This window comes from Pyxicephalus adspersus, chromosome 12 (assembly GCF_032062135.1).
Source record: "Pyxicephalus adspersus chromosome 12, UCB_Pads_2.0, whole genome shotgun sequence".
Classification (NCBI taxonomy): Eukaryota; Metazoa; Chordata; class Amphibia; order Anura; family Pyxicephalidae; genus Pyxicephalus; species Pyxicephalus adspersus.
Genome location: NC_092869.1, coordinates 22,130,770 through 22,145,707, shown reverse-complemented (window position 1 = coordinate 22,145,707; position 14,938 = coordinate 22,130,770). Strand labels below are relative to the sequence as shown.

Below are 14,938 nucleotides of genomic sequence, written 5' to 3'. Positions count from 1 at the left end.
CTGTTACTCATAACGTATTTGTGGCATTGTTTAGTAGATCATGTGACAATTAGGAGCCAAAAATAAGTTGTAAATGATGGAAGTCTTCCTGTGCTCATTTCTGGTATCTGTGAAGATCACTGCAGATTGGAGGAAATTGGTCACTTGTCACTGTAACATAATGCTAGGTCCCCTCTGGGGGTGGTGTAGAGTCTTTAGAATAACCCCAAATTAGAGTCAATACCAGACATATGGAATGTATCAAACAGATGGGTAATAATGTTGTGTTACTGTAATGTTTGAGCCATTGCATTGATAATAAATGTAGATCAATGGGATCTGCCGCAGCCATACCCAGCAGGAGGCAAAGAATATGCAGAGTTGACCCTGCAGCAGATAAGTCTGTGTTGCAATGATACCTGGCCTTTTAATGTCTGGCCCAATCAGTTAACACCACCTCCCTACCCCCTGGCTTCTGTTGTTGCTTAAATAGACACTATAATCTCTGGCCTGACCACTAACATTACAAACACTGCTCATAGAAGCCAAATAGTTTTCAGTGACAGTAGAAGGAATGAGTGCTGTACACACAGTAATGTTCAGTTCTAAAGTGAGCAGAGGGAAGAGGATAAGCAGGAGGCACCCTGCTGTGTCCTCCTCCATGGAAAAAGACATTGGTTATCCCCACTCAATTGTTAATGGATCCAGGTTTGGGGGACTGCTGTACACACACACTTGATTTTCATCAAGACAATCACAATTATTCGTCCCAGGTAGCAATCATCTAGCCTCCGTTTTAAAAGAGATCTGGGGGTTCCTGATGTGAATGTATGATTCAGATGTGAAAGGGGGAACTCCGAGTACTCTGATATAAAGGGGGGTACTCCGATGTAAAGGGGCAGGGGGGCTCCAGATTTGATAATGGTATTCTGATGTAAAGGGTGCACCTGATGTAAAGGTGGAGCTGTGATATGAACGGGGGAAATCTAATGTGAGGGGGGAAGACTCTGATGCAAAAGGGAAAGCTCTGGTGTAAAGTGGGGAAGGATTTCTTTGTAAGGGAGGGGGGTCCAGATTTGAAGGAGATTGTAATGTGCATAGGAGAACTTTGATGTAAAGAGATGCTCCTAATGTGAAGGGGCTTATCTTAAATGGTAGGTGCCTTGTCAAAAATGACCACAGGGGCCCAAGGATTTGTAGGTAGAAGACCACCAGTGGAAGTAACGCAAAACTTGGGCCCAGGTCCAAATTCCACATTTTAGCCCATAGAGCTGTAACTATGTCACTGGTGACAGGTAAGTGTTAATTGTTTTCGATGATGGCAGCCTGTGCCCTGGGGACCACATTCACCTATTCTGTGTCCCTCTGAAGCCCTTACAATAGTCTGTGTTTTCCCTTTCTAGGTGCTCACTATTACCCGCTTTTAGCAGATAAATGTTTTTTTTTATTTACCCTATCTTTCTTTTTTCTGTAGATCAATCCCTTTTCTTGTTATGTGCTTTTCTCTGATCTTATGTAATAATAAGTAAAATCTGATTTTTGTTAAAGTAATTTTATGGGGGCATATGGACCAGAAATGTACAAGCATGGATTTGTAAGGGGCTTCAATGATCTCATGTAATGTGTCTCTAGTCTCTGACTGTCTCTTGCAGTACATCTGCAGACTATTTCCTTTTCTGCGTATGCAGTTTCTGACAGTTTTGTATAGTATTATATTTACTGAGGGCCCCAATATCAACAAAGTTGACCCCTGCTTCTGCAAGAGATAATACAAAAGCAATAATAAGCATTTTAAGGCTGTCACATCTTTTTAATAATGTCACTTGGTCTTGTGATGGGTAGTTGCTCCAGGAAACTGGTTTATGTTTGTTGTTTTATAATGAGCCCCATCTGCTTATCTTGGCTGTGAATTAGCTATTAAAAGTCAGAGGTTTAACATGGCATATATGAATGATACCTGAGGGTTAATCTAGATGCATTGTGTGTGTGTGTGGGAGGAGTGTGTGTGTGAAAGAGAGAGAAGGAAATGCTGGAGATTTGTTGAACTTGTCAGAACTAGCAGGGAGAAATGAACAGTAATGTTCTCCTCCACAAGCTTTTTATTCTCTAGAATCAGGGCACAGTTTGGGGGTTTGCCACCAGATGCCCCTTAGTCTGCACACATTGCACTTGGGAAGGGGCTGGGTGGACTAGGTGCCATGTATGTGACAGGAGGAACAGGTACTCTCATAGCTGACTACTGGGAGGTGTATTTGGGTGGAGACCTGTAATCAGTCCCAAGCTGTTCTACATTCCAGAATGGGATACAGGCAGAGCACTGGGACAACAGATCACTCCGACTACAGTAGCATCTTCATGATGGGGACCAATGGCAAGAAGAAGGGGATCCCGTAAGTGTGCAATATATTATTATCTTCTTGCAGTTGTTGTCATACAGATGTAATACAAAAGTGTGTGCTGGAGACAATGTGACTGATTCAGTATTTTATGTGTTGGTTCTGTAGCATTATATGAGATTGATGATTGATGGACACTTGAAGTGGTCTCATTGGTACATTTAAAATAATACAATCTCTGTATAGGATTGCAATCATTAATAATATGGGTATCTGCTCAACAGGTGAATTGTTCAGTAGAATATAAACAAGTTGTCATGTACAAGCCCAGGCAATGAAGATTTAATAATTTATCCTTGTGTCTTTTATTGCAGTATAGACTCATAGGCTGTATGTTGGATTGTATTTTCCAGATTTATGGGGATATTTTGGTAATAAAAAGTGAAGTAACACAGGGCAACTAGATCTTTTAATGATCTGCCTTTTGTCAACTAATTTGTTTTAAATATTGTCATTGCTCATGCTACTTATTTATAGTTTGTGTGCTTATTTGATTGAGTTCTGGATGTAATGTATATAGACTAAGTAAAAGAATTGGGCTAGTGATGAGGCATATTGTTGGAGAGGTTTACTGGGTCATATGAAGTCTATGAGTACATTGATTCTATTATTTATTAAATAAATGAATAAATATGTAGATGGGATAAATAAGCATGCATTGTAATGACAGCAGCATTTCTATTTTTAGCACTTTTTATGGCACAGTCATCTTATTCATGCATACTTACCAAGGAAAACCTATATAAATCTGATATCTGTATTTGTACTTGTTTATTGTTTCCTATTTCCCTATCACATCAAGGGGCTTGACACTGCCAGTGTTTGAACATGGAATTAGTCATGGGCTGGGAAATAAGCTAAACAGTAATATCCTGGAAATCAGATATGATGAATATTATGTCAAATAAAGTTTCACTTTCTGCATTGTCCTGGGAGGACAGAACCATCTGCTAAGAGTGCTGGAAATTTAAATAACAAGTGTCAGCCTCTTCACATGTATGCTGTGATCTGCACAGCCGTTTCCGGAGTTTAATGCATGCTTTTGTGTGATGCAAGAGAGGTTGTGTTGGTAACCAGGTAAAATGAGATTACATTATACAATCTGAGCGAGGATTAGAACCATCTACAGTGGAAGACACTGCCTATCACAGGTCATTTCCTTATTGATCTAACAGTATTAAACTGAATTTATCGCGCCATGCTGACTTTATACAGAGCAATTTGCATTGTTTTACTGAATATGTTTACTGTCTATTGAGTGTGTAACTTTCAATGTTTAGATTTAGCTTAAATCCTAATTTGTATGAAATAACCAGTTGAGTCAGTTTAAAGTGGCATTGAGATTTTAATGCGGTTACCACTCCCTCATGCCAGTAAACTGCTTCCATGGGGAAGACGCTATTACTTCAACCTGTGGCAGCCCCATAAGGAATGACTGGGAGTGAGAAGTTCACTACTGCTTACTGCCGCTCAGTCACATCTGCAGGTGCCAGTTCTTTAAGAGTGACTGAGAAACTGGCAAGGTACCAACTGCCAGGAGCAACACTGGATTGTTTGATCCTGACCTAATGGAGTTTAGGCCATTCACTTACCAAAGTGAATTCTCCACTTGAAAAGGACAACAATGGAGGAAATTCATGCTGCAAAGAATACCCAGTCACACAAATGAAACAAATTTTCCTTTTTCACATGACTAGATAGTTGTCAGCAGAGCTTCATCTCATTTACTATGCTAATATTATCCAGTATTTATAAAGGGCCAACATATTACGCAGCGCTTTACAAAGACCATAGTCATGTCACTAGCTGTCCCTTAAAGGGGCTCACAATCTACTGTCCCCACCATAGTCATATGTCATTAACACAGTCTAAGGTAATTTGGGGGAAGTCAATTAATCTAATTGCATGTTTTTGGAATGTAGGAGGAAGCCGGAGTACCCGGAGGAAACCCACAAAAACATGAGGAGAACCTGCAACTACTTTATGCTGATAATGTCCTGACCGAGATTCAAACCTAGGACCCTGCACTGCAAAGGCCAGAGTACTGACCTCTGAGCCACCATGTTGCCAATTCAAATATCTCTTGCAAGGGGATAATTCACTTTGCTTAGTAAATAGGCAACACTTCTTTTGTAAAACATCCCCAATATCTCTCTATTTATCTTACTATCTATTTATCACAACCATTTTAAATATAACTTGTAGCAGCTTGACCATAACAGGAAATAACAGAAACATTTCTTGCCAATTGATAGCCAGTTGTTGACCATTCTATGGAGAAAAGAGAACAATGCAGTTAAGCACACTTTTAGATTTTGGAGGACCTTGGCACACACAAGTCATTCTAGGACAGTTAGATATGTCTCCACCCCTTTCTTTTTATTTATGCCATGCTTACAAATGTGACAACAGTAAACTAACTGTATGTAAAGCATTTTTATTAATTAGTTTTTTTTGGTAAAGATTTAAGATTTCTATGACTGTGTTACCTTCTCACTGTGCATACTTAAGTGTGTGGTCTTTGTTGCCCTTTCTAAATTATTTTGTCATTCTGAAGGCGATAAAATGTACTTCATTCCTTCCTATCTTAGTGCAAGCATTCTTAAATCTATTTAATTTGTTTTGATAGCAGCATTTTACAATTGAGTAACGTCATGCCTCTGTGCATAAAAAGAAACTATGGCAACAAAAGATGTGAATACTACAGCTCCAAAAACCTCTTCCATTGTAGCAGTCATAAAAATGTAACTTTGTGGTTAAGTCAGAGCTATTCTAAAAAAAGGAAACCCATTATCAAAAATGTTTAATTTCACTGACAAAAAATAAAGCAAAAGAATAGCCATGCATAGACAAATGGATGAAAACACTACTTTCATCAACCATCATGTGTGACAACTGAATGAAGCAAGGTCATCTAGGTATTTCTTAGATTGGATTCAGAGAACTTTCATTTGTTGGGAAAACTTAATATCACATGCAGAACATTTGAAAATGTCTTTGTGATCATGGTATATTGAATAGTTAGTACTGCCTGCAGAAAATCATGGTGGGGTCCATCACCCTGGAAAGGTCATGTGGATTCCACTATTTGTTACAATTAAATAGACTCTTCTTCTGCTGTATCTCTTTTTTGTTCTACTCAATGGCTGCCATTTCATCTGAGAATCAAATTCAAGCTCATGTGCTTTGCCTTCAAATCCCCCCCACAGTTCTTGTCCCACTTTCTGACCTAAAAGAAATACTTCTCTAGACGCTCTCTTCGTTCCACCAATGACCTACTACTGACTTCCTCACTCATAACCTTGTCACATGCATGGCTCCAAGACTTTTCTAGAGCTGCCTCTTCCTCATCCTATTTGGTTTGTGCCTACTTTCTGCTCACTTACCCATCTTTTCATACTTGTCTACCCATCTTCTTCTGTCTCCTAAACCCTCACTACTTCCCATCACTCCATATCTTCCCTCCTATTGTATGATACTTCCCCCACCTCCTAGATTGTAAGCTCTTCGGGGCAGGGTCCTCTCCTCCTGAATCACTGTCTGTATGTCTGTCATTTTCAACCCCTATTTAATGTAAAGCGCTGCATAATATGTTGGCGCTATATCAATCCTGTTTAATAACAATAAAACAGACCTAGGTCAATAAACATTGTCAAAGGCACAAATCAAGTAAAAGCCATGTCCTGGATTATGTTTTTCTTGTACTTCAAGCCCGCATAATTTGCATATAACTGTTCTATATTTTAGCAAAGTAAGCAGAGATTGATTGAAGTAGATTATAATCAGGCTGTGTATCTCTGACATACATTGAAGACATACGACCCTCTTCATCCCAGAACTCTATACAAACTCCACAGAAATGGTCTGTGGAGACAATGGGCCTGATTTATTAAAGCTCTCCAAGGCTGGAGAGTATACACTTTCAACAGTGAAGCTGGGTGATCCAGCAAACCTGGAATGGAAGTCATTTGGTATTTTCTAGCATGTTCTTGACCAAATCCTTTCCATGTTTGCTGGATCACCCAGCTTCACTGTTGAAAGTGTTTTCTCTTCAGCCTTGGGTAGATTTAATAAATAGGGTCCTCTGTGTGCTCTTGTAAAGGAAGCTTCCCCATCCATCAAATATTGGATTAGAGATTGGCAAAATATTCAGCTTTTGTATGCAGATAGCATGCAAATTACACATTACATGGAAATCTCTGTGGTCTGTGTCCAACTTTGGATGTTGCAAGGAAATTTAAAAGTGTGCTTGCACAAATATAGCAAATAGAACCCAAATAGTCATTCTAAGCAAACATTGTTTAAATCTGCAAAAGCAGGATAGGGTTTCATACACAGCTGCAATTTTTTTTTTTTTTTTTGCTGGAAATGACCTTTTATGATCGTGTCATTCTGTCCTATGAAGGGGGGGATGAGCGAGAGGCAACCCCACTGTTCTCTTCTCTCTTGACTTGTATAGCGACCTCTGTACGCATGTCAGATTCTCGTCCAACAGGAGCATGACCATTCGTATCCAGTGAGAATCATCAGATGTCAGATGATTCTCACCCAATGTGAACAAAAAATCAGGGCTCAGCGAAAAAGTTGTTCACAAATCTGTCTTGAAGGATTCAGGAGAGCCCACAATACAGATGAAGGGAGGAAAGCACAGCGGCATGACACTTTAGTTCCCCCACTCCATGGAACAAAACAGATATATGTGTACAGCATTTGTTTGTTCATCTGTCACTCTTTATCACTGTAAACAATCATGAAAGATCGTTTCCAGCGACAAATATTAAACGTTTGAACGCAGCCTAAGAGGTTTGGTTCCAGATCAGGTATTTCACTGCTACATGCAATTGGATAGTTTTGTCTATTATTTTGTGTTTCCAGACTGACATCCATGTGACTAAATCCATATGGGAAAGCCGCATCCATGTGTTTGGAGTTCCACAAGTTTCAGAAGATATCCTTCCTTGACATTGAAGGGTCAATTAGAAGAGTTATCTGTTGGGATTTACTTATGCTACGTACATAACAATTTTTAAGGGCAATGGTTCTCGTCCGATAATTGACCCAGGGTCGATATCGAATAGGAATCTTGCGTGTGTACAGCGCCCGTCGTCCATCGTCTGAACGACCGTCCTAGCGGATCCACGGACGATGGACAACCAATGATCCTAATGGACGTGAAGGGGGAGAAAGCGCAGCAGGGTGCCGCTTCGTCGTTCTCCCCCTCCCCGCTCCATAGAGCAGAACGGTGCTGTATGTACAGCGCTCATTCATGCATCGTGCAGTAGTTTGTTGTTCTAATAGATAGTGAAAGATCCTTTCCAACTACAATTATTGCACGTGTGTAAACAGCCTTACACTTTAAACCTAATTAATAATAATTCCTGACTTTGAAACTTTCTGTGACAAAAAAAGAAATAGAAGTTTTATCAACAATGCAATATGCTAAACTAGTTAAATGACTTACAAGAATCCAGGTCAGGCCAGGTACTGCGAGCAAAAAACCTCTATGACAGGTGATTAATTCATTGCTTCAACATACTAGTCATATGATTCCTAAGAACTTTTTAATAATTTATATAGATTTAGTTGGAACAATTCACTAGAAAGCCTTTTCTTTATAACTATAAATTATCTATAATTAGCAGTAGCAGAAAAATAGTGAACATATTTTGAGGTATTACAGTGCTAGTAACCTAAAACTTTTTCACTGGAAGTTTTTATATTCTGTGAATGTATATGTAATTCATCAACAGATACATGAATATTCCCTCTAGTCCATATATATAAAATTTTAGCATATCCGCTAAACAATTGCTGAAATATTCATTTATAGCCCCATACAGTGTTTTTTACTTGAGCATTTCATATAAAGATGTACGCATTCTTCTTCTAGTGGCTGCCTGTATATCTATGGGTGATGGTTGCATCCCTGCTGGACAACTGCTAAAATAAATTCCAATTGCCCCATACAGAGCCAACTGCATTGAATCAAATTGATGGCTTGTATGCAAGCAGGCATCATATAGGGTAAATCCATAACCAGAGAGTGTTACATTGTAAGGATCTACATTATGGAATAATGGAATATGCATTGACAGAATGGTTTTATTATTATCAGATAATAGTTAAACAGAGCTAGGCTTGGCTGTGTTTTATTCCACAGAATACATATAATAGAAGCCATCAGTAGAAGCTCACTACACAGAACCTGCACAGAGACTGCAGCACACACTGGTGATGAATCTCATTAGATTTAATTATTGCCAGACTATGCCAAGCTTTAGGTTACAGAACATTTTGCTCAGAATGGCTTGACTGTGTACCAGACTTCAAACATTCAGCTGTTCTTTCCTATATGATGTAAGAGCAGCCAAGCTGCCCTGTGTACCAGGCTGACAAGTAGCAATATGTCTTTGTTTTATAGAGTTGTTGTGGCTGTTATTGAAGTTTCCGGAATGATTAATGCTTCAGCTTACCTACCAGGATGTGATACTCAGCCACTTACTGGATACTGTCTCTTAAGGTGTGTGGTTATGTGCTTACATGGAAATAACCTGCATGGAAATAGCATGGTAAAATGAATGGGCGTTTTACCGTATGCCATTTTCAGTTAAAGCGGAACTTGCATTAAAATAAATCACTTACCTTTTAATAATAAAATCCTTTGATGCATGTACTTAATGCACCCAGCAAATCCCACGCTGTCTTGATTTGTCTTATTTCTGGGGCTCCCTGTTATGTCCCACACCACCGTCTTCTGGGTTTCTGATTATGTTGCCTGATCTTAAACTGCACATGCAAGAGATCAGGTGATGTCTTCCTCCAAATTTACCAAAAAGAGTGCCAATCTAACTTGTCATGTGTCAGATCTTACCTTGTTCATTTACGTTTGATAGCATAGCGCCTGAAGAGCATGTGCAGAAGGAGCAGCCTGCAGCCTCTTAGGATATGTGACATAGGTATACTAGAAACCTGCAGGCCTCCCCAGTAAGGACAGGAAGGGAAATTTAAAATAAAAAGGGGAAAAAATGAAATAAAAGTATAAAAAAAAAAACAACATTTTTCATTTATTATGTAAAAGAGAACATGACTTTTACATATTGTTGATGGTGTGATGATGGGGTCAGCTTTAAACTGTGTAATATCACAGGGAAGCCTATGGCAGATGAACATTTTTTTTACAAAAGAAAAGCAATTTACTGCATTTTTTTCATGCAAAAATCAATTTACTATTTCACTGGGAAGGAAATATTTCATACAATGGAACTAATATGCACAATTTTTTGTGTACATTTAGCTGTTAGTGCATGGCAACATGAGAATATAGGGATATGGGATAAAAATGTTTTTTTTATTGATCAAAGGCTACAACCATATAGTCTGCAAAATGTCCACAACAAATCCAAAAAATGTATGTATTTTAGGGGGTTTTACTAGTTTCTTTCATTTTTTTTTTATAAATCATGCTAATTTTAGTGGAAGCAGTGGCTTCTCTGCAGAGTTCTGACTTGCTGAGTTAGACCCGTAGCTCTGCACACTTCTTGCTGATTGGAGAGCTTTAGCTTTAACTTTTCAGGGGGTGTAACAGACCTACGTAGAGTTATCTTTGCTTCAATGCAAAAAGCAAAGGTTATTCTCTACAGCGTGCTGACATGGGACAGGCTTTTCTTCTTGGTGTGGCTCAAAGTGTAAGACTTTGAACACCTATGCTTTTGATGTTTTTAGAATACATTTAGGATATCTAAATTTCACTTTAGTTTTATTGTGTTTCGATTCTGATGCACACCTAATTATTGTGTTTTTACTGTGCACAGATTAAAGCATTCCTGTTACAAACTACCACAGTAAAATGTCACAATGTATGACTTTTAAAACTGGGTCAGTGATGACTTCCTCCACATTACTGCTTTGGTTGTGTAGTCAGTGAGGTGTCTTTGTAACAGTCCAATCACTTACTACTACTATGAAAACTTTACTGAAGACGAATGATGATAAATATTGCTATTATTCAGAACAAATCTTATATACAGTGTTGACTTGTAAAGGGATTGTCTCCTAGTTCCCTCTGTAGTTATGCTAAGAGTTCTGTTGTCTGATTGGGTCCTATTGTGTATATCTTAATAAATAGCTGCTCCTAAGGCAGGTATAGCAAAATGATTTTATAAATTATACTATATATACTATATGTTCTTTTTACATTTTTTATCTTTATAGTGGTTATATTGCTGGGGTTTTATTTCAAATACAATTGTTTTGAAGAATAAATCCCTACAGGTTTGTAAAGATTAAGGGATTCTATCATGTACTGTCCCAAATTGGTAAATTACCAATCTGCCCTTGATCGTCACTTCCACTAGCATGTATGAAGTAGATTTACTTATTCAGGAACAGACTTGTCATCAAAGTGTAAATGTAATGGCTGAGTGCAGACCCAGGTCACTGCAGCCTCTAAGCCATAATAATATACCTATATGACGTATTAACACCTGTTCTCAAACAATGTTATTCTGCGTGCATGATTTCATTTACTGTTATCAATGTGAAATCCCAGACCAATTTTAGATCCTTATCCCCAATTCCATTCTGTTGTTTACTTTCCATCTAATTGACAGTAACAAATAAATAGTATGTTATCTGACAAGGGAGCACTAGAGCATTTACAGATTACCATAAAAAAAAAGAGATCCAAATTAATATGTTTTATTAACGTAAGGCATGTTTGATAAGTAGCACTTAAAGTAATGCAAAAAAAACTACTCCTGAAAATACCGTCATCTTTCACAGGATAAGCACACCACTATCTTTTAGTAGGCATCATCCAGGGTCTACATCTACTTCATGAACTGAAATGCTAACCCTTTGATAACTGAATGGTGTAAATCCTAAGTGTGTACACATACCTCACCTACATCATTCTCCAAATGTTACTTCTAATCTTGAGACTTGCTTCAAAGTTTTATTGCTGCAGTTTAAATGATGTAAATGATACACATACCTCACCTACATCATTCTCCAAATGTTACTTCTAATCTTGAGACTTGCTTCAAAGTTTTATTGCTGCAGTTTAAATGATGTAAATGATGTTGCAGCAGACTTATAGGTTGGTTTCAGATGTGCTGTAAACCTTTGTGGTTTAATGAAAGCTCAGCTGTGCCCCCAACCGCTCCCATTCAATTGTATAGATGCAGTTGGGAATCATTTTGTACATGCATTTGAACTTGAACGTGTTGTAGTGGTTTGCGATAAAGTGTCCAGGTACAAAGCTTTTGGCACCCCTTTGAGCACCCACACGCTTCTAATGACCTAAATTGAGAGGGATTCCAGCTGCAGTGAACTACAGTTGAGTTCCAGAACTTGCTAGAGGACTGGAGATGGATGGCTTCATAATCTTTTATACCCAGGTGCACTCAGCTGCACAACAAAGAATTGGTCAAACACTGTGGTTAACTCTAAAAACTGCTAAAGCGTGTATATATATATATATATATATATGTGCATTATATATATTTATTTTATTTAAATATATATGGGTGCCCAGTAGTAAACAACACATCTGAAAAGAGCCATAGACTATTTTCCCAAAATTGTATCTCCAACCTAGGCACGTCACTATTTTGGATACCCTTGACTTTTTTGTGCCGGAGAATATGACTAACAATATGACACATTAGAGAAGAAATTAATTTATATTCCACTGTATGTTCTTTAAGCTACGCTACAATGTGCTTACACCCTTTTCCTTTGAAATCCATTGCTAATGCTGCAAGTTCCTTTATTGGTATTGTATGGTGACTCATAGATGAAATGAAAGTATCCATCCCCATGCTATCATACATTGTAGTATGTACAAGACAAGACAAGTGGAATGTTCTGTATTTGTGGATAAAATAAGTTAGGCCAAGAATGATAGTGAAGGCAAGGCCTTTCAATGTTGGACATCCAAACGTAAAGATTTCTGACATTGGTGGAGAACATGTGTCCAAAGCCTGTTTCCTAGGTAGAGAAATAAACCTGCAGCTTTGTGTATGATGTGAAAGGAGGAGAAAAGAAGGGGAGGTGACTTTTTTTTCCAGCACAGAGCTGTATAAGACCCTGACATTTCCAATACTTTGTCCAGAGATGCTTTTCTCATCGTGACTGTTCATTTACCCTTTTCCTTTCTTTCACAGTAGACCAGCTCATGGCTGTACGGCAATCCCCAGACTGGCCCTGGAATTAAAGCAAATCATTCACTGCACATCACATTCCAAGCTGCCCCAAGTGACTCCCATACGGGTGATAATGCCTTTAGGACAGCTTATCAAAGGAGCCAGCTTAGATGAACTCATACAGATGTGTATTCAAACTTTTGGTGAGTTACCATGACCTTTTCTCATCTAATTTTATCTTGCTACAAAATATTTAACAAGCAATAGGAAAGTGCAAACAACAATAACTATGTATCTTCCTCATGGTGATCACAAACTAAGTCCAGGGGAGACTAAAAAAAAAAAAGATTAAAATGTATTTCTTTTAGGATAAAAGTAATTATTGTTGTGTTGGTGGTAAATGCATTTTCATTAAATTCCATGCTTTACTAGCAAATAACTAGCAAAAATTGCTCTAGGGTTCTATTTATTAAACAGACATTCCCACAAGGGAATGTTTGAGGGAATGTCAAATTCACTGTTTAATAAATAGAGCCACTAGTTTTTGTTTTGTTTTTTTTTATCAGCCAGTGATTTGTTAAGTGCTTTCATGAATATTGCACAATGCAAACCCATTTATCCCTGCACACAATTTTATTTTTGGCTCTTTGTATTCTATTTGGGTTGTATTATGTCCTTCACAATTTCTTTTGTTTTCTCTTCCTGAACTCTGTGGAGACGTTAATTGTTCTTTTCTAAAAATACATGTGACAGTAAAAAGAATGGTGGGTATAATGTAGCAATGAGCTACCATCAACTGTAACAGATCAAATGCCATAGCGAGCTGGCCTTACCATTGTGTCCGTCTCAATAGGTGTGTCACAGCTGTAATGAGCAATTGTCTGAACATATCTTGCCTGCATTGATGACATATTAACAATGTAAATTGTTTTATTTGTCTGATATACATTTTGGGAGTCCCTTGTTATTGATAAAGAAAAGTTTCCATGTGAGGCAAAGCCAAAATTGCTGTAGAAATGATAATTAAAGAATCTGATGACATTTCTCTCCCAAACATAAATGGAAAGGACATTTCCTTCTGATATGAATATTTACATGGTTTAAGGAAGAATATTTTCCATGCATGATGGCCTAGTTAGCATGAGTAAATTTCGGTGCAATATATCACTGGAATGAAAACTAGAAAAAGATCAAAGCTGAAAAACATGGCACACTGATAAAAGAAAGTGTTCAGTGAATTCCTTCTATTTATTGGGTGGGATTCCTTCTATTGCTGGGTCGGAACTATTATTTATTAGGTGGAATAAAGGACAACTTTTCATGGTGATGTTTTATTTTGTTTATTGGGTTATAAATGTTGAAGTGAAACAGTGCTGCAGTCTGAATAGAGCTGAGATTACATGGTGTATACACTGTCCCAAGAGATAAGAGTTACATCTGGTTGGAGAGATTACCTTTGAGGATGTGGTGGGGTTGTGGAGTGCAGATTATCCCCCTTCCTGGTATCAGTAGGGTAGTAAATGTCTACTTCCTTGACAATAGCCATTGCCCGGATTTTGCCAATTTGTCACAGGATGGACTCATCAGTCAAAACGTAGCATCTGTTATTTATCCTTGGTAGCACATGTGAGTCAGGGCTGTTTATAAATGAAAATCAGAAAGTTATTTAGCCTGAGGTCCTGCAGAAAGATAGGTCCTCTGGTTGCTAATCACACAAATAAGGTTAAATTTATTAAACTAAACCCATTATAGGAAGCTGGGAGCCATTAGCCACAGGCAAGCACTGCTGGTTTTCTCTTAGGATCTCCACATATACATGCAATGGGTCCTTCAAAGCGGAACTCTAGGAAGATGTTAAAGACATAAAATTATTACACCCTTGTAATCATTAATACATCATTATATGCATTTTGCTTACTTACATTAAACCAGGTATCGGCCTCTTGTAGTCTTTGTACAGAGATGAAGAAGAAGTACAAAAGAAGCCAGTTAATTTATGTGTTGTCAAGAAGCATGCTAATATGAAAAAGTAGATTGCCTGAGAGATATGCTTATTTTTGTACTGTCCATTAACAGACTGGGGTGGGTCCAGGATAACCTTGGATTGGGGAACATGGATTGAATAATGCTGGCTATGCGGCTGAGGGTATATAGTGGCATAAAAAAGCACTGTTTGGGAAATCTCTGCATTGAAGGCTCTTCTCCCAGTTCCTCAAAGTTTAGAGGGCCGACCCTCCATTTTCAATGGTTAGCAATGCAAGGCTTCCATGTTTCAGAATTCCTTTAATACTGCTATTGGCACTATAACTGCTGTGGGCTGAAAAGCAAAACTTGTGTGAACGGTATAGTCCCTGCAGCTCCCTGGATAGTTCAGGAGTGCTACATGTAAAGTCTTAGGGGGGCTGGTTTTACTAGGAA

General features: G+C 38.2%; 1 protein-coding gene across 4 annotated transcripts in view; it reads left to right on the top strand.

The window, feature by feature from the left end:
- Window positions 1-14,938, top strand: part of RASGRP1 (RAS guanyl releasing protein 1) — an 81,122-nt gene that overhangs the window by 44,025 nt on the left and 22,159 nt on the right. The window contains exons 1-2 of one of the 4 annotated variants that reach the window (XM_072427683.1): window positions 2,038-2,369; window positions 12,542-12,723. The exons of 1 other annotated variant lie outside the window; for it this stretch is intronic. In XM_072427683.1, the coding sequence (XP_072283784.1) occupies window positions 2,278-2,369; window positions 12,542-12,723 (274 nt within the window). In that variant the 5' untranslated portion in view covers window positions 2,038-2,277. Of the gene's footprint in view, window positions 1-2,037; window positions 2,370-12,541; window positions 12,724-14,938 lie in introns of those variants that run through there. 2 more of the 4 variants (XM_072427680.1, XM_072427681.1) reach the window with 2 other exon arrangements.